The 26,573-nt window shown below is 31.9% G+C and overlaps 3 protein-coding genes across 8 annotated transcripts; 2 read left to right on the top strand and 1 right to left on the bottom strand.

Moving 5' to 3' along the window:
- Nucleotides 1–5,662: 5,662 nt before the first annotated feature.
- On the top strand, nt 5,663–8,961 carry LOC146953673 (geraniol 8-hydroxylase-like). The gene is made up of 2 exons (XM_085711418.1): nt 5,663–6,613; nt 8,094–8,961. Exons 1-2 carry the CDS (start codon nt 5,930–5,932, stop codon nt 8,592–8,594), a joined length of 1,185 nt encoding a protein of 394 aa, XP_085567544.1. The 5' UTR covers nt 5,663–5,929; the 3' UTR covers nt 8,595–8,961.
- A 4,633-nt stretch (nt 8,962–13,594) lies between these two features.
- LOC146953672 (dynamin-2A-like) lies at nt 13,595–19,203 on the bottom strand. 5 transcript variants are annotated; one of them, XM_085711408.1, is made up of 6 exons: nt 17,324–19,203; nt 16,756–16,856; nt 15,986–16,069; nt 15,682–15,809; nt 15,247–15,452; nt 13,595–14,239 (listed from the first exon to the last, which is right to left on the bottom strand). In XM_085711408.1, the coding sequence occupies exons 3-5, from the start codon at nt 16,052–16,054 to the stop codon at nt 15,260–15,262; spliced, it is 390 nt and encodes a 129-aa protein (XP_085567534.1). In that variant the 5' UTR covers nt 16,055–16,069; nt 16,756–16,856; nt 17,324–19,203; the 3' UTR covers nt 13,595–14,239; nt 15,247–15,259. The 5 variants fall into 5 exon arrangements, with proteins under 5 accessions (XP_085567534.1, XP_085567535.1, XP_085567539.1 ...); XM_085711409.1 differs by having other exon boundaries at nt 16,756–17,710; nt 18,697–19,203; XM_085711413.1 differs by lacking the exon at nt 13,595–14,239 and having other exon boundaries at nt 15,085–15,452; nt 17,679–17,710; nt 18,697–19,203.
- Nucleotides 19,204–21,171: 1,968 nt separating this feature from the next.
- Nucleotides 21,172–24,854, top strand: LOC146953671 (geraniol 8-hydroxylase-like). Of its 2 annotated transcripts, none has more exons than XM_085711422.1 (3): nt 21,172–22,018; nt 22,159–22,190; nt 24,196–24,854. In XM_085711422.1, exons 1-3 carry the CDS (start codon nt 21,172–21,174, stop codon nt 24,808–24,810), a joined length of 1,494 nt encoding a protein of 497 aa, XP_085567548.1. In that variant the 3' UTR covers nt 24,811–24,854. The 2 variants fall into 2 exon arrangements, with proteins under 2 accessions (XP_085567548.1, XP_085567557.1); XM_085711431.1 differs by lacking the exon at nt 22,159–22,190 and adding an exon at nt 22,973–22,974 and having other exon boundaries at nt 21,172–22,048.
- The last annotated feature ends 1,719 nt before the right edge of the window (nt 24,855–26,573 follow it).

Genomic DNA, 26,573 nt, shown 5'->3' with positions numbered 1-26,573 from the left:
ACTAACAAGTCTCAATTCAAGATTTCACTAAAATTCGCCTATGAAAATCCCAAGTTTTCGTCTATTTCACCTTTTTACCAAAAACCAAGTTTCATACTCTTATGGTTCTTTATAAAGCCTACATACATCATTTAAGTTCATTATTACAGTAGATAACTCAAAACATAATCATCGCTCTTAAGAAAAAAATCATGGTCCAGTTATTTCAAAATCAAGTTCGTCTCAAATTCAAGTTTCTTCCCATATTAACAAAACCAAGATAAGTGTAAGCATGCTATGTTCTAGCAATAATTTTAATCAAAATAGCAAAAGAACATCACCTAAAGATCGCCTAGGAACCCTACGCGTCGCCCCCAAGCACTCGGAACAAAATGCAAGTAGAAACTTGCACTATCCAGGGCGCCTAGCACCAGAGGGGTCAGGGCCAGGCGCTGGCTCTTTGTAACTGGGCGCCTAGCCCTCAAGTGCAGGGGCCAGCACCGCGATAAAAGCCCGTTTGGTGTGTTTTGGACTCAGATATTTGTCAAAAACACCCCAAAAGTGCTTATTTAGACCCCCCTTTATCCCAAAACCATTAAAGTCATGTTCCAAGGTTCAAACACATCAAATAAGCTCTTTTTCACAACCCTTAAAATAGCTTACATAACAATTCAATTAGTTTTCACGAAAACACCAAAGTTCTAACAACAACATTTTGACTTATTTAAAACCAACGCAACAACAACAACTTAAACTTATCATCATCCAAATCATGAATTATCATCACCAACAACATCCAACAATATTCATAGCATGTAATCATGAATTCATCAACAATAAACAACAACGTCATTTTCACCATTTTAAGCCAAAACTTCAACATAATCATTTTAACACATAACAACCATGAAGTTTAAGCACAAACAACCAATTTATGACAAATTTCACATACTCAAATTAACCACATAAACATGAGCACGAAAATAAACATTTAAAATCAACAAAATCATAATTCATACAAAAGTGATTACGACCCAAAAGTGAAAAATGAAAATTCTAGCTTATTTAATGGAAAGGGTCTATTCCCCTTACCTCTAAATCTTGAATCCACTAGCTTCATCTTCAATCTCCCCTCTAGCTCCCAAAACCTTAGCTTCCTCTTCTTTCCTCTTCACCAAGTTTATGATCTACTTTCTCTCTCTACCTCTCAAGTTTGTGAAATGAAATAATGAATGTTTTAACCTAATTTTTTCATAAGAGTTAAGTTTATACCACTCTCCAGTTGGGCTAGGTTTTTACCAACTAATTATCAAAAGTTACTACTCAATTAAACCGCTAAAATACAGAATAATTACCATATCGAAATAATTACCCCAACTCACTAGTAACTTAGTAAAATAACTATTATTACTAAAACACCAAAAATAACCTTCTTAATAAAATGACTAATTTACCCTTACTCGCCAAATGACCAAAGTACTCCTTAGTCTAAAAATGACTAAAATACCTTCTAGGACAAAAATTCACTAATCCCGAATTAAATACACACAAAGACAAATAATCACATACAAGCACATATAAACACACATAATAATTAAATGCAATAATTCTAGCGAAAAATGGGTTGTTACATAATTATATATACTACATTGTATAATACACTCGTATTAGCCTCTACAAAATAGATGTGCCAGCTCTACAAAATTTTATTGAAATTACATGCTTTACAAAATTTTATTGACTTCCTTAAAAAAAAATGTTTACTACCCTTTTTATAAATAGATCAAATGTTATATTTAAAATTATTAGTACAAATTAGGCTTTAGACAGGATAATATGTCAGGTCGGGCTTTTAAAAAGGTCAGACCAAACTTAAAGTAAAGTCTTTGAGAGACTAATAGGTCAAGTTTAGGTTTTAGTTTTTTCAACTATGCATGTCTTACTTAAGCAAAGTCTAACTCGATCTAGCTTATTCCCACCCTTAATATGATAGCTTTTTTTTTTTGACAAAAAAGGAATGATTTTTTTGGTGGTGGTCAGGATTCGAACTCCGAACCTTGCATATATTATGCATTATTCATAACAACTGAACTAAGCTCACGAGGACCTTAGTATGATAGCCTCAAAGTTGCAATTAATGACGTTCAAAATAACTTCTTTTTTTTTGGTCAAGGGTCAAAATAACTTTAATTATGTTTAATTTGTAATCGATGAGTTACGACACAATATATACCATATTCACTAAACATAATCCTCTATACATACAAAATAGAATTTTTAAAATGACTAATCCACTTGGCAAACCATAATCCTTTATGCCTTTGCCTGCCACGTGTCCTAATTTGGAGTAAAACATCACATGAATGATTTGGTTGTAGGAATAAAATGAACTATTGACTCTGGCTAATAAATTGGCATTAAAATGGAATGACAATTGACATTAAAATGGAATGACATTTTAAGAACAAAAAAAAAAACCGATCTTTCTATATATGATCTTTCTATTAGGAAAATTAGAATGGAAAGACTATTTCCTATTGTTTGAAACCGTTGACAAAGTTAATAATAATATGATCTTCCTATTGAAACCGTGTAAATGCCACACTAAAATATAATTCAATGCATTTTACAAACAGTTACTTTCAAATTTGCAGGGTCAACGAAAATATGATTGGCACTTGTGGTTTAAATATTATTCATGCTCAATGATGCTTTGCCATTCACAAAATCATTTTGTGCCACTCAATCATTCTTATCAAAATTATTTCTTTTCTAAATTTTTAAATGGCTCCTAACTATGACTCTCTTATTTATATTATCGACAATAAGAGTGAATGGTACTTTTTTGCGACAATAATAGTGACATGAAAATGTTTTTGGTATATTTTAGTTATCGATTCAAGTGTATTCTAAATGTTTTTTACAACATGATCGCAAATATGTTATAAGAACTTCATACCACGGTATATTTGAAAAATGGCCATGGTTTCACATCACAATTATATATAAAATTAAAATTTAAGAATGTAGTAATTGATTCATTATCAGTGAAGATAATGTGAAGAATAGAAAGAAAAAAATATCTATAAACCATTGTTAATGACGTGTCATTTATTTTATCAAAAAAAATAAGAATAATGTGTCATACAATTTGCAGATGACATTCAAAAAATTATTCGATCTGTGCAATAAATTCACATGGAAGTTGACATTTGAATAATTGTGACAAAATCATTTAGAATTTTTTTAGATATTAATGCGAACGTTAGCTCACAGTAAACCAAAGGGCCTCATTCTTCCTTCAATTTCTTCCACTGCTTAAAGAAAATTCAAATTGAAAATTAGTGAGGATAAGTTGAATTGAATCTTTTTTTTTTTTTTAAGAAAAAAAGTTGAATTGAATCTATGAGATACTCCCTCCATTTCATAATACATGATAAATAAATAAAATATGAGACTAATATACATGTTAAAAAAAAGACTCATATTTATCATTGATAATTATGAAGAAAAAAAAAATCAGGGGATAAATATTTGTCAGTGATGCATAAAAAATATGAGATAAATATTGGTCATTGATAAATATAAAAAAACACGGGACAAATATTTGTCATCGATACATAAAAAATCCAAGACTATATTTGTTATTGATACAACAAAAAATGAAACCTCTCAAAAAAAACAAAAAATGAAAAATATGTTCAAAAAAAGGACATGACAAAAATTTGTTACGGAAAAATATTGAAAAAAGCACAGCACATATTTGTATTAGTGTAATCAATTTGTCCTATATTTTTTTATGCATAAACAAAAATTAGACAAATATTTGCCACCAATAGTTAAAATAAAATTTTGATGCAAATAATTGCTAACACTAATACATCCAAAATGCTTTGGACAAATTTTGTTATTGATAAATATATAAATAAATAAGTTTGCAAAGATAAAACAATAATGACGTCAAATATAATTTTGCAAAGATTAATACAACAATGATGACAAACATAATTTTGTTACTAATAAATATATTTGCAAAAATTAAGACATATTTGTGAATGATACAAAGAAAATGACAAACTTTTTTTGTCGACAAATATAAAAAATAATAAAAGTATGTTTTTCACTGACTCACAAAAACAAATGGCGTATGCTTATCACTGATAAAATAAAAGTATGGATTACATATTTGTCATTGCGACATAAGAAAAAACGGGCAAATTAAAAAAAGACTCAATAAATAAGTTTCTTTGAAAAACAAAAAACAATATATTTACGGAGATTGAAAAATAGTAGTTGTCGTCCGTGCATGGATTAACCCACTAGAGTTAACTTAATCTTTTGTAGTTACGTACATGTAATTTGATTGTTTTTTTTTGTTTGTATTCCCTCTATTGTTTTTTTCGGTAGCCAGAAGAGATCGCAAAGCCTTCATAAAGTCACACACACAAAGTGGAGGTACCGGGGTTCGAACCCCGGTCATGACATCCGACCTAACAATTTTGGTATTTTCGCCAGTTGAGCTAGGACTTATAAGACATTCCCTCTATTGTTTTAGTTAAAACAAATGTGACATGCATACATTTCATCGGCAACTTTGACCGTCTTCGTTAAATTCTACGTATGTAAAACTGTATAGAAGAACAAACTATAAAAAATGGTATATTTATAGCATCTAAAAATTTAGTTTAATTAATATTTTGCATTTAATCTCTTAATATACTATCTTATTTAACTTATATTAACTATGAGATCAAAATTTTATCTAAATAAATATTTGAAACATCGATTTTTTAAGGACACCATTCTTTTTTTACTCTGCAAAATATATAATATATTTTAGAGACTAAAAAAAAATAGCCTAGCGCCCGTGCATTGCACGGGTTAACACATAAACCGTTGTTGAAATATAATATATTGTTGAAATATTTTATTGTCAAATATTTCGTTGTTGAAATATTTTAAAGGTCCCTAACTTAGATTCAATATAATATATTCACTAAACATAATTAACTATAGATGTAAACTACGTCAATCATCTAAATTGTTGTTGAAATATTTTATTGTCAAATATTTTGTCTCAAAAAATTTCTTTACAAGAAAATGAAATATCAAAATTAAACATTTTTCCACTTGTTCATAAAAAATGTTTTTTTCACTTGAGGATATGTTGTTGATGTACTGTCGGAAGAAAAAAAAATTGAGGGACGGTCGAAAGAACTTTTCAAAAAAAAAAACAAAAGCATAAAACAACCAAAGTTTTGCTTGTTTCTTTAAAAAAAAAAACCGAAGTTTTGTTTGTAAATTAAACAATAAGGTGGTTAACGAACTTGAGCAAATTGTTTGTGAGTTAGGTTTTGAAAGAGAAAACTTTTAAAAATAAATGAGAACATTATAAAATATTTTTAAAAATAAATTAAATGTTATTGAAATACTTATATTATCATTTATGATGTTGTTCTTTCACTCTTTTTAAAATATTAAAATACAAATTTAATCCTGCAAAACCTTTCAAAACATCATTCACAAACAAAACTTAAGATTAATCTCGAATTTACATCTTTTTAAAAATAATTTTCTAGTCAAATTTTATTTACCTTTAACGTCACTTCATATTACTTACACACAATTTGGAGAGGTAGGGACAAAAACTAAATAAAATAACACTATAAAATCTTAAGAGCATGTGCCCTTAGTAACAAAGAAAAACTTGCTATCTCTTCTTCATCTTCTGCAACTTCATCACCTACAACAACAAATGGACACACTCAACTCCATACTCCTCATTCTCTTCACCTTCATCTTCCTCCAATTCCTCCATTCCTTTCTCTTAAAACACAAACCTTGACTTCCACCCGGTCCACGTGGCCTCCCCATCATAGGCAACCTCCATCAACTTGGCCGAAAGCCCCACCAAACCCTCGCAAATCTCTCCAAAATCCACGGCCCAATAATGTCCTTAAAATTGGGCCAAATAACTACCATAGTTATGTCTTCTGCGGAAACCGCCAAATCAGTCCTTCAAATCAACGACCAATCCCTCTCTAACAGAACAGTCCCTGATGCAATGAAAGGTGCTAACCACCATAACTACAGTTTACCATTTATACCCATCTCTCAACGATGGAAAGACCTTCGAAAAATCTGTAACAACCTTTTATTCTCAACCAAAAACCTTGACATGAATCACACACTCAGACATACGAAGATTCTCGAACTTTCAATCGATATAAACATTAGCGCAGAGAAGTTGGAAGCAGTTAATATTGGAAGACTTGCTTTTAAAACAACGATTAATATGTTGTCGAATACAGTTTATTCAGTTGATTTGGTTTGTTCGAGCGATATAGCTGGGGAGTTTAAGGAATTAGTTACAAATATTATGAAGGAAGTTGGGAGAGCTAATATTGCAGATTGTTTTCCTGTTTTGAAAGTTTTGGATCCTATTGGTATTAGAAGAAGGACCGGTGAGTATTTTGGGAAGTTGTTAGGTATTTTTCAAGGGTTGGTTGACCAACGGTTGAAGATGAGGGAGTTGAAGGGTTATTGTGGTAAAAGTGATATGTTGGATGCTATGCTTGATGATGAGAATAATGCTGGAGAGATGTATAAAGATAAGATTGAACGCTTATCTGTGGTATGTGATTTTTATGAATTTACTTTCCTTTTTTATTTTCTACAATTGGTGTTTGGATGTGCATGTCAGGTGTTATGTGTTTGCATATAAATGTTTGATAGATAATATTCAAACTCTTATGTGGTCTACAAATTTTATAAGGAAGATTTAGATACACTAACAAACACAGAAAAAGGACAGAAGAAAATTTAAACGATCGTAGCATTCATGTAATTAAATGATAAATTTTTATGATTGCCCAAATTTCAAAATTTTGTATCCGCTCGAGTATTTTTTTCACTTTAAATTTTAAACTAAAATTCAATTAAGTCCCTCGTAATTTTTTTTTTTTTTTGGGTGGTATTGTTTTATTTCTCTTGTATGGCCGGCTATTTGTGTTTCCCTATGTAGTGGTGGATTTTTGTAAAGGGTGCTAATTTTTTATCCCGTCCTTCTCGACTTGAGAGGAGTCGGGTTGTTTATTAATAAATTAGCTGTTAAAAAAAATAAAAATAACGAAAGGCAGAGAAAAATATAGAGAGATAATGACAAAAAGTTATTACTATTCTTGATGGTGGGTAAGAGAAAAATATAGAAAAATAATATACAAATTTTGAATATCTAGTACATCAAAGGCTACAATAAGACTTATATATAACCATAGAAAACTATGAATAATGACATCTTTGTATGAAAATAATTATTATTTTAGAATATCAATGTAACATTATTACTCTTTGGAAAATATTTTCTTGAAAATAACTTTTTTTAATAAATGCTAACTATTGTTGGGTATTCCGCTTATATACGACATCTTTGGCATGTTGTTTTTCTATCCTACTCGTCTCGGTTCATCTTGTGAAAAGAAATGTAGTTATTAATAAATTTCGCTGTTAAAAAAAAAATGTGCCCTAAGGGTACATTTTACCATGATCTTCATTCCTTTTCCACTAACATACTCTTATTATATTGAAGTTCACATGACTTAATTATTCTACTAATTATAATTAATAAGTATATTTTAATAAATTATGTTAACTTCAGTATTGAAGTTAACCACACTAATCATTTTCTTAAGAAGAGTGCACAACTTTAAACAAACAATTTTTACTTTGAATAATATCATAAGATTCGTGTTTTAAATTTGAAATTACCTCTGACTGCAACAATGCATCATAATTTGACGACAAAATTTATTCTAAAGAAATGATATTTATACAATTATTTTTAGAACAAATATCTTTCTCACACTCACATTAAATCCTTATTTTCTTTTTTTTTTTGGGTCAAAAATCCTTATTTTCTCTCTCTCTATAGATCTCTTTCTCTTTATTTTTTCTGTTCCAAAATAATAGAGAAAAATATGTTGTCCAATGAGTTGTTACAAAAATGATTGTACAAAATATCATTTCTATTGTATTATGATTGCACCTAGCCAATCACAAAATACCTCAAATATACTAATAATGTGTTTTTATTTTATTTTTTCCATTGTTGCTAGGACTTGTTTGTGGCAGGAACCGACACAGTAACTTCAACAATAGAATGGGCAATGGCTGAATTACTTCACAACCCAAATATTATGACAAAAGCAAAAGCAGAATTAAACCAAATTATTGGCAAAGGAAATTTAGTTGAAGAATCAGACATAGGAAAACTCCCTTATTTACAAGCAATAATAAAAGAAACTTTCAGATTACACCCACCAGCTCCACTTTTACTTCCAAGAAAAGCTGAAACTGATTTAGAAATAAATGGCTATAAAGTCCCAAAAGGTGCACAAGTTTTGATTAATGTTTGGGCTATTGGAAGGGATTCAAATTTGTGGGAAAATCCAAATGAATTTTTACCCGAGAGATTTTTAGGGTCAGATATTGATTTTAAGGGTAGAAATTTTGAGTTGACACCTTTTGGTGGTGGGAGGAGAATTTGTCCTGGTTTACCATTGGCTATTAGGGTTTTGTATTTAATGTTGGGTTTTTTTATTAATTGTTCTGGTTAGGAACTTGAAGGTGGAATCAAACCTGAGGATATGAATATGGATGATAAATTTGGACTTACTTTGGAGAAGGCTCAACCTTTGTTAGCTGTTCCAATTAAAGTAAGCAATAATTGAATGGTTCATGTGACAAAATAAATATTGCACGTATTGTTTTTTTGTTTGTTTTATCATCTACTGTTGCATGGTGTTGTTTCCTTTTGTTAATGTTGTTGTAATGTAGTGAGAATGTCAGTGTCATCGTAAGAAGGCAATGTAAAAATGATTCGGAATCATTCACGTGAAGTTTGCAGCCACTTAATTCATTTATTTATTCAATAATATCCTTCTGATCTTGAATGTGAAAAAAAAAGGTTAAATAAAGTTGATATACTCCCTTCGGTCTCAATTGCAAGTAAAACATCAGTTTTTACGTTTATTGAATAACTCATGTATCTGATTTGTAATGCAGACTAAATACATCAGTTATTTAATTAACCTAATACGTGAAATATTGTTTATACTTGAGACCGATGGAAGTACTTGATTCAAATTTTTAACCAGCTACATTTATATTGTTTGAAATTTTTGGTTAACCAGCTACTTGTATTAATTATATCATTTCCCTTTTACCTTTTCTCTCTAATTTTTCTCCACAATTGTGTGTGATTTTTTCTTACTAGCTCCTTACATTTTTACTTAGATCAGATGTTTCTTGCACTGGAAACTAAGACTTGTAACCTGAATCCTGTCAACCAATAATCCCTTAAGGATCAAACTTAAATCTTAAATTGATGTTTTGAATTTATTTGTTGAAGCAATATAATTCCACTTCAACGCAGACATTGGGAAACTCCCTATTTACAAGCAATAGTGAAGGAAACTTTCAGATTACACACAACAGTTGCACTTTTACTACCAAGAAAAGCTGAAATTGGTTTAAAAAAAAGGCTATAAAGACCAGAAGGTGCAAAAAGGCTATTGGGAGACATCCAAAATTAAATTGTGAGTAATTCAAATGAATTTTTACCTCAGAGACTTTATGCTGGGTTTATTTATTATTAATTGTTTTGATTAGGAACTTGAAGATGGAATCAAAATGATATGAATATTATATGGAAGATAAATTTTGACTTACTTTGGAGAATGCTCAACATGTGCTAGTTGTTCCAATTGAAGTAAGCAATAGTTAAATACTTCATGTGGTGAAATAAATAGATAACTATTGTGTTGTCCACAAATCTTATTGTTAATCCCCATCTTGTGATTGGAGTTCGAATCTTGTTCATTTACTTTTGTGTGTTAGTTTATAAAGGCTATAACCATTTTGACTATCCAAAAAATTTATATATATTATATTGTGTTTAGTTTGTTAATGTAATGTGGTAAAAATGTCAAATATCAATGCAACATGTGCAGCAGTGTGAAAATCAATCGGAATCTTTCATGTGAAGTTTGTAGGTGGTTTATTCATTTATATTTAGAAGAAATAATTAGTTAATTCATATTGTGTATGTATGAACTAGGGATAGGAATAGGCCAGACCGTCCGTCAGGGGTCTATGACCCGGCTTACTTAAAACCTGGTTCGGCCTAACTCGATTATTAAGTAGGTTAGGCTCAAGCTTTCGAAAGTTGCTCTTCTCAGAACAAAAAATGCTCACTCCCACATGAATTGCACAAAATACCCCTATGTGACTTAAGTCACGATCGGTACATACAACGTGAGTTAAGTCATGTTGATGCCACCGTGAGTTAAGTCACGCTAGAAAGCAACATGAGTTAACTCACATTGGTATGCAATACTGTTTTGGGACAAAACTCAGGAGTTCCACAGTTCAACACCCATTTTCTTTCCCTCTTCACCTCCAAAAACCCTAAAAATGCAAAAATATGGAGCAAAATATTCACTTGAAATCACTACAAATCGTCAGGAAGCAAGTTTCTACGCTTATCAAACGTCAAAAATCATGTAATCTATCATCTAAACTCTTTGGATTTTGCTGGTTTTTTTAGCTTGTTGCGTCATTTTGGGAAGTAGGTTGGGCGTGAGTTAACTCACGTTGGTGTTCAACGTGAGTTAACTGACGTAGGTGTAAGATTCACGTGGCTTAAGTCACGTAGGTGTTATCTCAATGTGACTTAAGTCACGTTGGCGCCGAATATTTGAATTTTTTTGCCATTTTTTTTTTCTTTCTTAGCTTGTTGAACAAGTTATTTAAATTTTTTCCTTATTATTTTTTTATTCAATAGACATAGTGATTTGAGCCGAAATCGGCCATAATTGAAGTTTTTGTTGATGTCAAACCAACCGTTGATGTGAAGCTTAAAGTCAAAATTCTCTTTCTAGCTCACATTGAAGAAAAACTTAAACCTACCGGTGTTGCCAAGCTTCGCGGTTATGAAGTAAACACCACCTCACTTTTTTAACAAAGGAAAAATGGCGAGAGCGAGATTATTTGCTTGGTTGGGTTCGTCGACATGCGGCAAGGTCAATATTTATTATATCTATAAATAAATCTAATTTAAAATATCCAACATTGACGTTGCAATGTGAAAGGAGTAATGTATACAAACCACCGAAGAGGAGAAACAAACCGAATCTTGAAGTCATGGGCTCAAAGAAATGTGATTGTCCGTTTAGGTTGTGTGGTTACTTTGAGAAGAATACATATGATTGGTTGTTGGCCATAAACCATGAGTTGGAGCCAAAGTTAGGCGGTCACCTTCTTGCGGGTAGAATAAAAGAGGAGGAGAAGAAAAGATTTGTCGACATGACAAAGAGCTTGGCGTTGCCTAGGAATATTCTCACGGATTTGAAACAAAAAAACAAAGAAAGTTTGACGAATATCAAAACAAGTGTACAATGCACGAACTAGATGGCGAAAGGGGATAAGAGGTGACAAGACGGAGATGCAATACTTGATTTCAAAGTTGGAGGAGCATAAATACGTCTATCTCAAAAGAGAAAATAGTGAGGAAACCACTCTTGAAGACATATTTTTTTTATCATCCGGAGTCAATTAATATGCTTAACACTTTTCTGACCATTTTGCTCATGGAATCCACTTACAAAATCAATTTGTGCAGAATGCCGTTATTTGAGATTGTTGATGTCACCTCTACTAACATGACATATTCGGTTGGTTTTGACTTTCTTTTCTATGAAAAAGATGATAAACTTTACTTGGCACTTGAGATGTTGCTTGGTCTCTTGTCCTCAAAACTAAACATGTCTAAGGTGGTTGTATCTAGACCCACATTGAGTTTTATCTTTGAGGAAGCAAAATGGTCCAAGACATTCAGCTTTGCTAAGAAATATTGTGGTTGTGTGCAAATGATATCGAATGGGTTGCCTTGTGCATGTATTCTTGCCATGAAGTGAAAGGAAAAATTGCCTATTCTATTGGATGACATAGACCCTCATTGGCAAAGGTTAAGTGTATATGGAAAAGAGGTTGATGATGATTTTTTTGTGATGGAAAAGTGGAATGACTTTCAAGAACGTCTCAAAAAAGTCCCTATAAAAATGAAACTCCACATCAAAGAGGTGATGCATCAACTAGCATTTCCGGAAGACACAATGTTGTCTTCACCTTCAAGAAAAGTGGTAAACAATGGAGCGCCTAAAAGGGTTAGGTCTACACCGAAAGAGTTATCCACATGTCGAATTCACTCTACCTGCGAAAATATGTATTCTCAATTTCCCGATAGCCAATCGTCACAAACCAATACATCACTTCCAAAGATGAAAAGTGCATGTATAGGAAATTATTCGCGCTCACAAGCTTCAACGCCTACTACACAATTGTTTCAGTATTTACCATACATTACACAAATGTCAAAGATCATGAGACCTTACATTAAAAATATTGTGAATGTTAAAGGGGATGGTAATTGTGGTTTCCAGATCATAGTTAGACACATGTGCATGTATGAGGAAAAAACACATATTGGTTCGTAGTGCACTTATTCATGAGTTGAAAACTAATAAGCGAGACTATTTGCCGGTAGTTGCTTCGGATGAGCATTTTCAATATATCATTGTTTATCGTGGTTTAAATTAGTTACTTGCAAGATCAATCATTAAATATTTGGGACATATTGTGTTTGTTCTTTTCTAAAAATTGGTGAATGTTCTTGAAGTTCTTATGGAAACGATGAAGATAACTGTCAAATTTGATGGGATCAAACTCGTCGAAGTTATTTCCAGTAAATAGGACGAAGAATACTTAAAGAAACAAGTAAATTGCAAAGGAATTTAAAGAAACAAACATAAATTGTGTTGATTGAATGTAAATCGGTACACAAATTCATACATTCTGACTTGTGACTCGTTTCTCTCTAAATGCAGATAGTTTGAGTGTAAGTTTTCTGTATGGTTGAATTGTGACCCGTGTTTCCTATGAAAAACTACTATTTATACTAGAAAACTACCTACATTTAGACATTTGAAACTATAACTGCTATTAACGGTCAAGAACACCTCTTCGATTTGAATTTCAAATAGCATCCTTTGAAAGCATCCATTATTTGGCTTTTATCTGAAACCAATATTTTCTTCGACATCTCTTTTACTTGTCGAACTCTAATCTTCGCAACACAAATTCTTCTACCAAATAATAAACAACTTCTTCACTAGTTATAATGTCGAATACATCAACTTTCTTCAAAATACAAAGTCAAACTCTATTGATTGCATTTAATATAGCCTGTTGAAAATGTAGGCTAACAATCATGAATAGTTTACACTCTCCAACAAATAGTGGTGGAATTGCATACTTCTATAAGTGGCTGACATTACCGGATATGGGTCACATTGTTGCAACTTGTTACAATATACAGTAGAAACTCTTTAATTTAATACTCGGTAAATTAATAAACTCTCTAAAATAATAAATTTGTCCGGTCCCGACTTGGGCCAATGTAAAAAATTGAAAAACTCGATAAAATAATAAGATAATAATTTTTCGGGAGATCCCTTTATAATTTTTGGTCCCAAGAAAATCATAAATTAATAATTCATTGAAACTGAAAAAAAATATATTAAGAATACATTGAACACATTTGTTCATCTTGTTTACATTTACTGTACTTCAAAAGTCATTATTGATTTCCAATGCATATGAACACAATATTTACTGATTTACGTTGAGTCCCAAGGTTCGTTGCAACGTAATTCTAAGAGGCATAAACTAATTTGCCTTTTTGTTTGGTATGTACAGTATAATTACTTAAAAACTCTTTAAATTAATAATTATTAATTTATCGATAAATTAATAACTCTCTAAATTAATAAATTTCTCCGGTCCTGACATTATTAATTTATAGAGTTTTAACTGTAGTTGTTGTTCAATTGGTTTTCCCCGAAAGAGGTATATGTGAGACTTTTTTCCCAATTCGAGGTGCTCCACCACTTAACCCACATACCCACATCTTGTGTCTTGGCTTAATTCGCGACCACTTTCTTCATGTTTATTTGAAAGACGTTTGTCCATTACCACCGTCTTGTATGGAGTGGATGAATCACAAGATTGGTGAGGATAAGCAATGGAAGTTTGAATTTTTGGATAGACAATCCTTGTTCAAAGATATCATTTTCTAAGGAGCCGAAACCGCAGAAAAAACCAACAAATCATCCCAATCCAATTTATTGCGACACTCCCACTCCTGAAAAACCAAAAGAAGAATTTGAAGTCATTGAAGAAGTTGAAGATGATTCCCTATCACTAGCTAGTTAGATAGGCTATGACACTTTTTTGTCGGTGTTCGTCCTATTTTTTGTTGATATTACACCGACATGTTTTTTGGTTGCCGGTTATGTAACACCGATATTTATGGTCAATATGTAACCAACATTATATAGATTATATAAATATATGAAGTGAAATATTTTTTGGTGGCCGGTTATGTAATGTCAATTATTGCTCGCACTTTTTGGTCTCTAATTATTCAACTATTAATTTTTTCTTTCATTTGGTTTTATTCTCATACTTGTTTGTTATTCCATTAAATTTTGTGAAGTGAAACATGTTTGAAGTTGCAGAAGTTGAAGTTGAAGCTCATGTCCGATACTTCGCAACGAAGAAGACGATTAAGGTATTTTTAACCCCCACCAACAAGCACTACTACAAAAATGACATTTAACATCAGTGGAAACTGACTTTTCACATCGGGTGGGACCCGATGTAACTAAAGGTGATGTTGTATGTCCAGAACTTTTCACATCAGGTACATACCCGATGTGATAGACTCTTTTCCACATCAGGTTATTATACACCTGATGTGAATTTTGTATAAAATATATACATGATAGGGTTTTCACATCAGTTATAACCCATACACTGATGGGAGATACGTTTAATTCACATCAGCACTAATTCAATCCGATGTGAGATCAATCTCAATTAAAAAAAACAATATACCCCCTTTTTTTGTTGTTTTACCAAATAGGGCAGAGTCCATGAGCAATTTTTTACGACCACATAATTCAATAAAAGAAAACATACAATATATAATCAGTATTAGATATCCTATTTTTATTTATATACACTCAATATCAACACACAAATCTTATTAAAAGATTTTAATTCTCCGTACCACTAAAGCTTTATACATAACAAGTTTACATATACAAAATTATCACTATTAACAGTTCACAAATTTTAAATACTTACTAAATTTCTACCATCAATACTTCAATGGCGTCGAAGGAGAAGAGCTTTGCTTCACTGTTACGCGCGAGACCAAGTTAATATGCATAAAGTACAGGGTATAGCCTCGGCAGCAATGCATGACAGCCAATATACAAAAATCCTGGCCTCTTACTTCTGGAATTTGTGCAACCAACTTCCTCGCCAATACAGACATCAACAATCTTAACCTATAATAAAGTGAAATCAACTTGATTAATAGAAAAAATATTGCATCTAAAAGTGATGTTTAAGGAAAATCCAAAACAAACTGCACTGAGCGGAAAAAGGAATTGATCAAGATCCTCCCCTATTTAGTCAAGATGATTTGTTCTCACGTTATCTTTCTCTTCGAAAGGAACTGATTTTTTTCTGACAAAAATGAATAGTCACACGAAAAATCTAACAAGTCCAAATTACCTCCTTTGTACCAAGCGAATGAAGTGTTGGGGTGGCACAAAAGAACGCTCCATATAAACTAGTGCAAACACCATTTTCTTTGATTCATTCTTATACCCTTCCAGTGCAGCAGTAGCAAGGGCCACAATCTTGAAAAATTGGAACCAGTGTTAATTGAAAGCGAGACAAAGTTAACTTTCCACACAGTAATATACTTCAGAAGAAGAAAAAACCCAAGAAACATAAGCAATTGAAACATATACTAACATAGCATACTGATTTAGGAAGCAAGTAGAAACTAGAAATCAGCAACTAAGTACCATACCTCTCTCTTGAAAGGTGGGTATCTTCCTAAACCATGTGTAGCATTGGCAGCGGCCGATACAATATCCATCTGGACCCGATGTACCTACAACATAAGGAAATAAGAATCTTCATCTGCAACAAGAGAAATAGATCGAACAAACAAGGAAAATCGCATAAAATGACCGATTGCCAACATTAACTGCATGCTATAAGTAAACTGTAAGACATTTGATTAGAAAGTTAAGTGTAGAGGTCTGAAGTCCTACTTAACATTAACTGCATGCCAACATTAACTGCATGATATAAGTAAACTATAAGACATTTCAAGATAATCTCGTTCTACTTTATGTCTTACTTAGCATGCACAAAAGTCCTTTTAACTAGCAGAGAATATAAGTTCAGTGTACAGGTCAGAAGTTGGACAAATCCATTACCCCCAAACCCCCTTACCTCCCAATTAATCATTCCTTCTTATATTCTCATGTCTCCTAAATCAAATTCCAACCTCCTGCTATTCATTACCGTACTTCAGTCATGCTCCAGATTTAACTAAATGAGCAATCCCATCATATCCTCCAATATATGTGAGACTAACATTTACACAATATTTTAAATAGGTAGAATGAATACAGCCAAAGGGAAGGATCAGGAATCAGGACAAAGTACATGGATATTAGATCCAGATATATTAATGTGAAGACTACGAAGGCATTAGAAAGAAGCTAAAAACCATTGAAACAAAAATAAAAAAACAGAGACGTTCTCATTCTATATACAAAACAAAAATACCTCATCAACACAAAGACATGATGGCTCTTCTGCAAGCTCTAGAACTCCTTTGATTAGTGATCTTATATCACAATTCTCTAACACCCATAGTTTCTCAAACTCTTCATCACCAAATCAACACATTCAAACATCAAAGAAGTAAAAAACAAAACTAAAATGGCAACCTCGTAACCATATAATATACCTTCAGATTGATATGTTTTACGAATCTCATTCAAGTACTAGATTAATAAATCACAACAAAGTTTTTTTTAACAACAAATTATATTAGGCTACAAATGGACACTGACATGTCAACATGGGTTATAATTTAAAAAGATGGATTAATTGAATGCAATCACATATGTCGGGGTCGACACGTATATAACATGTGACTCAGTGGATAGTCACATTACAATACTCATATTTAACAAACTTCAAGTTATTTTAAATTAAATTAAATCACAACGAAAACCATAAAATATATAGACATTATTTTAAAGTCACTGTTAGTAACATACACATAACCAAAGACAATAATCAAACAAAAATCAGAGACATAACAGATTTATAAAGATAGATGATATACCAAGTGGTTGGAAGGGATGGCTTCAAATATAACAATAACCTTGTGAGTAGCTTCAAATTCTTTGATTAATTGATAAAGAGAAGAAATTTAAGAAGATGATCTCAGCATTCCCAATATTAATTAAATATACTACCTTCAAAAGAGATAATTTAACAACCCATCTAAAAATTTGAAGAAAAAAAGACAATTAGGCTTCATCGATGACAATTTCTCCTTTTTGGTAAGTGATTGATGAATAGATAGGAAAATGGTGAGGCTAGAGCATACATATCTTGTTTGATTTATTTAATGAACAATTTGACGGTTCAAATGATAAAATATAATAACAAAAAATTGAAGAAGAAATACACAATACCTCATTACTTCACCTACCAATCTCCCATGAAGCTGCATAATCAATGAAACACAAAAAAATGGAAAATATTGAAACACAAAACTCAATGGATTCAATTATGAATTAAGTAGAGAAAGTGAAGGACAAAGAACACCAACGAAAGGAGGTGTGGCTTTTGGTGAGGTAACTATTTTATATACCTTCACAGTGGCATTATGAGTATCATCTAGAATAGCTACATCGAACATTAATTTAATCCATTTTCAGTTCAAATAACCCTTTTTTTTTAACAGTTCAATATATATATAAAAGACATCCACCCACAAAGTAAAGTGGGGTCTCAACAAAACAGGGGTGTGCCTACACATTCCAAAACAGGACCGTGCAACACCAATCAGGACAAAAACTAAATATAAAACCCCCGACCATTCCTATAAAACACCAGTATGAAATAACAGAAGCACACCTAACCCGCCCCAAACAAAGCAAGCAACAACAATTAACGATTCAAGCACTCCCGGAGGTTCCAACACCACTCATAAAATAAACAGGACACCAAGACCGACCAATCTATTCAAACTCCATTGCCACGCAAAATCTTAATTTGTTCCACCATTTCGTCGACACCACGAATTTTCTTATTAAAGATCCGATCATTAGAAGCACCAAAAAACCCATTTGAATGCATCCAGGCAAAAACAACTAACGCAAATTAAAAAAAAATATAGTAAATTTTAAAAAAAAAAAAAAGTAGTTAATCCAAGTTCAAACACAGATTCATAGTATAGTGATAAAGAAAAGCATATGAGAGGGTAATGACTTAAAATTTGTTTTTGCTAAACAATAAAAATAGATGCTAACATACACAAAACATCAATTTCAATCCCAAACATCATTAAACACAAAATCCACCAAATATGGTGACTATATAATCAGATTTAATATAAAAAAATAAAAAAATAAAAGAAAATAAAAGAAAATAAAAAGGGGTTTCAAAAGAGAAAACGTGAATTGAAAAGAGGAACTAAGAAATACATACGAGCCGATTCTTACACCTCCACCGCTGTAGAGAAGAAAACATCTTTTGGCCATAGAACTAAACTATTAATCAACAAAATCTTCAACCTACAAAGAAATAAGCAAAAATATACTTTCAATAACACTCTAATATTATACCCATTATAATGAGATTGAAAGAGGATAGGAGATTTGGTGTTTTCAGAATTTGACGAGAGGGCCAACGAAGGAGGAGGAATATTAGTGACTATCTATGAAATCACTAAAGTTGTTGTCTTATGTGTGCTCGACTGATTCTTCTTCGAAGAACTGAACTGGGCAGAGTAGATGAAGTATTGTAGATCTAGGGTTTTGCTCCAATGAGAGGGAAGTGAACTCAATCGATCCTTCCAACACATTTGAAGGAAATTGGAAAAAAAAAGCTAAATTGAAGGGTATTTGTGGTGGTGGGAACGAATTTGGGACTGAATTTGGTGGTGGAGAATACAAGGTTTTGGTACTGGGTCGAGAAGAGAGAAAGAACGTGAGTGAAAAGAATGAGCTAGAATTTGGTATTTGTTTATTTTTTTATGTTTTCCCTTCAGGTGACTAGATCCACTGATGTGGAAAATGTTAGATGTAAATTTCACTAGTATTACAAAATTGCCACCGCGTCTATCTTTTCCCTCATGCATTAGTTCCACTGATGTGAAAACCCTTTGGTATCTATTTTCCCCTCAGGCATTTCCTCAGCTGATGTGATAACCTTTCCTCATGCATTTTCCCGTCAGGCATTTTCCCACTGATGTTAAAGCTCTGATGTCAAATGTATATTTTCTAGTAGTGAAGTTGGACGAGTTGAAGTCACAACTTAACAAATACTTTGTCGATATTTGTGAAAATCAAAGAACATCTCATGTATATGTACAGGTGCCATGCATGAACCTGGGCGAGGATAAGGATGAAGACAGTTGGAAGACTGTTGATTAAATGTTTAGGTTAATGCTTGAAAATAACATTTTACATCTTTGTCTCCAATCCGTTAAAGTGTAATATTGATTAAAGTGAAATAGTGTAATGTTTTCGAATTTGTGTCTGTAATGTTGGATTTTAATGAATTTGTGGATTGTGTATTTAACGATGAATTTGTGTAATTTAGATCGTTTATGTGTGATTTACAACGAATTTGTGTAATTTGGATAGATTGTGTGTGATTAAGTGATTATGCGTGACTAACGACGAATTTGTATAATTTGAATCGTTTATGTGTCATTATGTGATTAACGACGAATTTGTGTAACTTGCATCGATTATGTGTGATTATGATGTTGAATTGGTGTAATTTGGATCAATTATGAGTGTGTATTGATTACGGGTCTTTAATGTAATTTGGATCAATTATGATGTTGAATTGGTGTAATTTGGATCAATTATATATCGTATTTACTAAACATAAATAACTATAGATTTAAACTTCGTCAATCATCTAAATTGTTATCAAAATATTTTACTGTCAAATTTTATCTCAGAATATTTCTCTACAAGAATATGAAATATCAATATTAAACCTTTTTCCACTTGTTAATAAAAGAAAATCTCTAAAGAAATGTTTTTGATGTACACGGTCGGAAGAACTTAGTTTCCCCCCATAATTATTTGAGTTTTATTTTTATTTTTTTGACAAAATTATTTGAGTTTTATTATAAGTTCAATTCAATCCCTCGTGCTTCTCATGACTTAGAAAATGAATAAAAAATATGATTTATTTGAAGTCCACTTTAATTATTTTTATCCAACGTTGTCTTAAATATATGCTTTATGCTTAATAAACAGAAACAATAAAAAAAAACACAAAACAACAAAAGTTTTGTTTGTTTCTTTCCATTAAAAAAAAAAAAAACAAAGTGTCACCGTGAGCATAACTCAGTTGACAGTAACATGCATTGTCATCAAACGCGGACGTCCCACTTATTCACCTTAAAAATAGTGAATTCTAGTCACTAGACTATTTGACGAAAAAATAAAAAACCAAAGTTTTGTTCGTAAAATGGATAATAAGGTGGTTAACGAACTTCAGCAATTTGTTTGAGTTAGGTTTTGAAAGAGAAAACTTTTAAAATAAATAAGAACATTATAAAAAATTTTAAAAATAAATTAAGTGTAATTGAAGTATTATATTATCATTTATGATATATATTGTTCTTTCACTCTTTTTAAAATATCAAAATACAAATTTAGTCCTCCAAAATTCTACCCTTCAAAACCCTTCAATATTCATTCGCAAGCAAAACTAAAAGATTAATGTCGAATTTATATTTTTTTAAAATAATTTTTTAGTCAAATTTTATTTACCTTTAACTTTAACGTCAAACTTCATATTACTAACACACAAATTGGAGAGGTAGGGACAAAAACTAAATAAAATAACACTATAAAATCTTAAGAGCATGTGCCCTTAACAAAGAAAAACTTGCTATCTCTTCTTCATCTTCTGCAACTTCATCTCCTACAACAACAAATGGATACACTCAACTCCATACTCCTCATTCTCTTCACCTTCATCTTCCTCCAATTCCTCCATTCCTTTATCTTAAAACACAAACCTCCACTTCCACCAGGTCCACGTGGCCTCCCCATCATGGGCAACCTCCATCAACTAGGTCAAAAGCCCCACCAAACCCTCGCAAATCTCTCCAAAATCCATGGCCCAATAATGTCCTTAAAATTGGGCCAAATAACTACCATAGTTATGTCTTCTGCGGAAACCGCCAAATCAGTCCTTCAAATCAACGACCAGTCCCTCTCTAACAGAACAGTCCCTGATGCAATGAAAGGTGCTAACCACCATAATTACAGTTTAGGTTTTATGTGTATCTCTCAACGTTGGAAAGACCTCAGAAAAATATGCAACAACTTATTATTCTCGAATAAAAACCTTGACATGAATCACACACTTAGACAGAAGAAGATTCTCGAACTTTCAAACGATATAAATAATAGCGCAGAGAAGTTTGAAGCGGTTAACATTGGAAGACTTGCTTTTAAAACAACGATTAATATGTTGTCGAATACAATTTATTCAGTTGATTTGGTTAGTTCAAGTGATAAAGTTGGGGAGTTTAAGGAATTAGTTACAAATATTATGAAGGAAGTTGGAAGAGCTAATGTTGCAGATTGTTTTCCTGTTCTTAAGGTTTTGGATCCGAATGGTATTAGAAGAAGGACTGGTGAATATTTTGGGAAGTTGATAGGTATTTTTCAAGGGTTGGTTGATCAACGGTTGAAGATGAGGGAGTTGAAGGGTTATTGTGGTAAAAGTGACATGTTAGATGATATGCTTGATGATGAGAATAATGCTGGTTTTTATGAATTTAATTTCCTTTATCATACATTTCGTACAGCACCCACACATAGTTTCAATTGGTGTTTGTCATGTCGGGTGCTAATATGTGAATGGGACGGTGTCATGTGACATGGTTTGATAGAGAGTAGGTGTATATCTAACACTTTAAATTTAAAACCGAAGAATTAATATTAGTTCCTCGCTATTTTTTCAATAATATCTAATGTAGTCGTTGAGGTTTCCATATCAAGGATAAGATAATTTAGTCTTTTTGTTAGCTTTGATTTATTAGTATAATAGGGAAATTAATGTTATTAGGTTAATGTAAGTTGGCAGTATCACCTTTACAAAAAAAAATGTTGGAAGTATGACATTGTATAGAAAATTTTTTGTGAAATATCATATATATATATATATAGAGAGGGTGTATCAAATGAGAGGAGTGTTATAATGAGAGGATGAGAGGATTTAATATCATCCCTTAGATCAAAACACACGGTCAAGATTAAATTCCCATAAAAAGGCTCGGCACACTTGATTAAGCAAGCACATGTTTCTTCCTCTCTTGAAAAGTGCGCTTCATCTTCCTCTTCGTTCCCTCTTAATTTTTCCTTGTTTTCTTCCTCTCACAAACATAGGTTTTCTTCACTTTTCATCTTTGTTCAATTGCTTTAGGTGTTATACTTATGACCAAGCTTTATATACGAGATACCCCACCAAACCAATTGTTTTTTGTTTTTGAAAATTCTCAATTTTTATATTTGAAAAAAGAGATTGTGGTTGGCTGAGATTGTTGTTAGTGAAGGTAGATTTCCAGAATGATTAACAATTAAAAAAACTATAGTTTCCAGAATAAAATAAGTCATAGATCTGGCTTTGTTATTCAACTTTCAATTGATGTCGAGAACGCAGGGCCCCAACAAATTGATGGACAAGAAAGATGGATTTGGTGCTGGTATGAAAAAATAAAACATAGATGTTGGCTTTGTTAAGAAGAGAAATTCAACTTTTTAACTCCATGAATTAATTTTCTTTGTAAAAGATGAGGAATTTGGAACTCCATGAATTAACTTTCTTTGTAAAAGAAGATGAGGAATTTGGTAAAGAATTGGAATGAAAGCAGGCAGAGAGACGAAGGGTTGGCACAAATAGGAGAAGGGTGCATGCAAATAGAGAAAAGGAGTATTTTAATCTCAGCCGTTTATTTACATCTAAGGGTTGAGATTAATTCCTCTCATCTCTCACTATAAGATAGTGCTCTCACTTGATATGCCCTCTATATATATAGGTGTAGCTTGCTAAAACACTCCCACATAAAAACTAGTGGGTGTGTTCTAGCAAATCCCTATATATATATATATATATATATATATATATATATATGAGATGATCCATAAACTCAACCCAGGATTTAGAAAAGAAATAGAGGGGAGAATTTGCTTTTCTTTTTCTTAAAATTATGGACATTCTAAAATGCTTTTTAAAAAATTGACAAAAATTGATAAATGATCATATTATCTTTCGATCACACTTAATTATGTTAAAAAATATTTTATATTGTCCATAATTTAAAAAAAAAATATACGTAAGTCATCCCTTCCCATTTGTGTAGTTTCTCTTGGTCCAATGTTGATGACCCACCGAGCTCCGATATGTCAAAACCTAGTTCAGCAGGGTGGACAGCGGGAGTGAATCGTGTGTTGAACCGTATTATATGAGGTGAGAACTCACACTTGGTCTGCCCGATTGAGTGCAGCGCAATTTATTAAATATTAGTTTTAAGAAATAAAGACAGATAGATAAGAAAAGGAAATCCAATTTTTTGAGATGTCTAGTGAGGAAGCTCCCTTTAGATTTGATTTCCCCTCTATCTATCGAATAATGATACACTATTGTTCATGGTGGTGGAAGTCATAAATTAGAGAAAAACATGAAAAAGTTATATACGAATTGTATTTTTTTATGTAAATCAGAGTTTTAACGCTGCTAGCTGCATACCCAAAGCTGAATTCGAATCTAAAACTTTGGTTAAACTAGAAGAAATTCACGTCATCTCATCTAAGTATTGTCTGATAAATTGTCACAAAAATGGTTGTACAAATATCATTTCTATTGTTTTATGATTGCACCTAGCCAATTACAAAATACCTCACATAAACTAATAATGTGTTTTTCTTTTATTTTTTCCATTGTTGCTAGGATTTGTTTGTGGCAGGAACTGACACAGTAACTTCAACAGTAGAATGGGCAATGGCTGAATTACTTCATAACCCAAATGTTATGACAAAAGCAAAAGCAGAGTTGAACCAAATTATTGGCAAAGGAAACATAGTTAAGGAATCAGACATAGGAAAACTCCCTTATTTACAAGCAATCATAAAAGAAACTTTCAGATTACACCCAGCAGTTCCACTATTACTTCCAAGAAAAGCCGAAACTGATTTAGAAATAAATGGCTATAAACTACCTAAAGGTGCACAAGTTTTGATTAATGTTTGGGCTATTGGAAGAGATCCAAATTTATGGGAAAATCCAAATGAATTTTCACCAGATAGATTTTTAGGGTCAGACATTGATTTTAAAGGTAGAAATTTTGAGTTGACACCTTTTGGTGGTGGGAGAAGAATTTGTCCTGGTTTACCATTGGCTATTAGGGTTTTGTTTTTGATGTTGGGTTTGTTTATTAATTGTTTTGATTGGGAACTTGATGGTGGAATCAAACCTGAGGATATGAATATGGATGATAAATTTGGACTTACTTTGGAGAAGGCTCAACCTTTGCTAGCTGTTCCAATTAAAGTAAGCAATAATTGAATTTTTCATATGTGACAAAATAAATTGTGTACGTATTGTTTTTTTGTTTGTTTTATCATCTACTGCAGCATGGTGTTGTTTCCTTTTGTTAATTTGTTTGAAATGTAGTGACTAGTGAGAATGTTAGTGGAATCATAAGAAAGCAATGTAAAAATGAATTGGAATCATTCACGTGAAGTTTGCATCCACTTTATTATTCATTTATTCAGTAATATCCTTCTGATCTTGAATGTGAAAAAAAAAAAAAAGGTTAAATAAAGTTGATATAGTCCCTTTGGTCTCAATTGCAAGTAAAACATATGTGTTTACGTTTATTGAATAACTCATGTATCTGGTTTGTATGAAGATGTTTGATTTTACAAATAGAGTGTATATGTAGTAGAGTGTTCAAAACCAGTCCTCGTGAGCTTAACTCAATTGGTTGGGACAATGCATAAAATATGCAAGGTCCGGGGTTCAAACCCCGGTCACTACAAAAAAAAAAAAGAGTGTTCAAAACCAAACCAACCAAATAGAAAATCGCAAACTGAATGGTATAGTTCCCATTCTTGTTCTTTTCCTTATTTTTTTTTTCTTTCTTTTAATACATTTTTTAGCTTTATAAAAAACGGTGTATGTAACTCATATCTACTTGTATTAATAATATTATTTCCTTTTTACCTTTTCTCTCTAATTTTTCTCCACATTTGTGTGTGATTTTTTCTTACTCCTTACATTTTTACTTAGGTCAAATGTTTATTGCACTGGAAACTAAGACTTGTAAACTAATAATCCTTTAAGGATCAAACTTAAATCTTAAATTGATATGTTTCGAATTTATTTGTTGAAGGGATATAATTCCACTTCAACGCAGACATTAGGGAAACTTACCTTTTTTACAAGCAATAGTGAAGGAAACTTTCAAATTACACACAACAGTTGCACTTTTACTACCATGAAAAGCTGAAATTGATTTAAAAAAAAAAAAAAAAGGCTATAAAGACCCAGAAGGTGCAAAATAGTTGGTTAATTTTTAGGCTATTGGGAGATATCCAAAATTGTGAGTAATTCAAATGAATTTTTACCTGAGAGACTTTATGCTGGGTTTGTTTATTAATTGTTTTGATTAGGAACTTGCAGATGGAATCAAACCTGATGATATGAATATTATATGGATGATCAATTTTGACTTACTTTGGAGAATGCTCAGCATGTGCTATCTGTTACAATGAAGTAAGCAATAGTTGATCAAAACTTTATGTGGTGAAATAAATAGTAAATAGATAACTATTGTGTTGTCCACAAATCTTATTTTCTCTGACAAAAATGTTAGTATTGTTAAGCCAGATCTTGTGATCGGGGTTTGAATCTCGCTCATTTACTTATGTGTGTTAGTTTATAATGACTATTACCATTTTGACCATCTAAAAAAAATATTATATTGTGTTGTTTTCGGTATTAGAAAAGTACCTTTTTGATAAAAGAAATCACCACCGAAGATATTATCGGTTGAGTTGCGACCAGGTCGCTCTCTTTAAGACGTTTCACGACACTATCCGAGTTTTTGCAAGGTATACTAACAACCGAGCCGCCTCAAGGATAAAACGGCTCAATTCACATGTTCGATTACGTACTGTACCGTAAGTAATCGTTCGGAAAATAACACTCTCAATATGGTTTATGTTCGATTAAACTACTTAATATGGTACGAAGACCACTCGAAACCGAAGGGATAAAAGTAGTAGAAAAAAGGAAGAAGAACTCGTCAACACAAGTCGAAAGAG

This window comes from Medicago sativa, chromosome 1 (assembly GCF_051527215.1).
Source record: "Medicago sativa cultivar Bolivia chromosome 1, Bolivia_mono, whole genome shotgun sequence".
Taxonomy (NCBI): Eukaryota; Viridiplantae; Streptophyta; class Magnoliopsida; order Fabales; family Fabaceae; genus Medicago; species Medicago sativa.
This window is presented reverse-complemented; position numbering and strand designations above follow the sequence as displayed.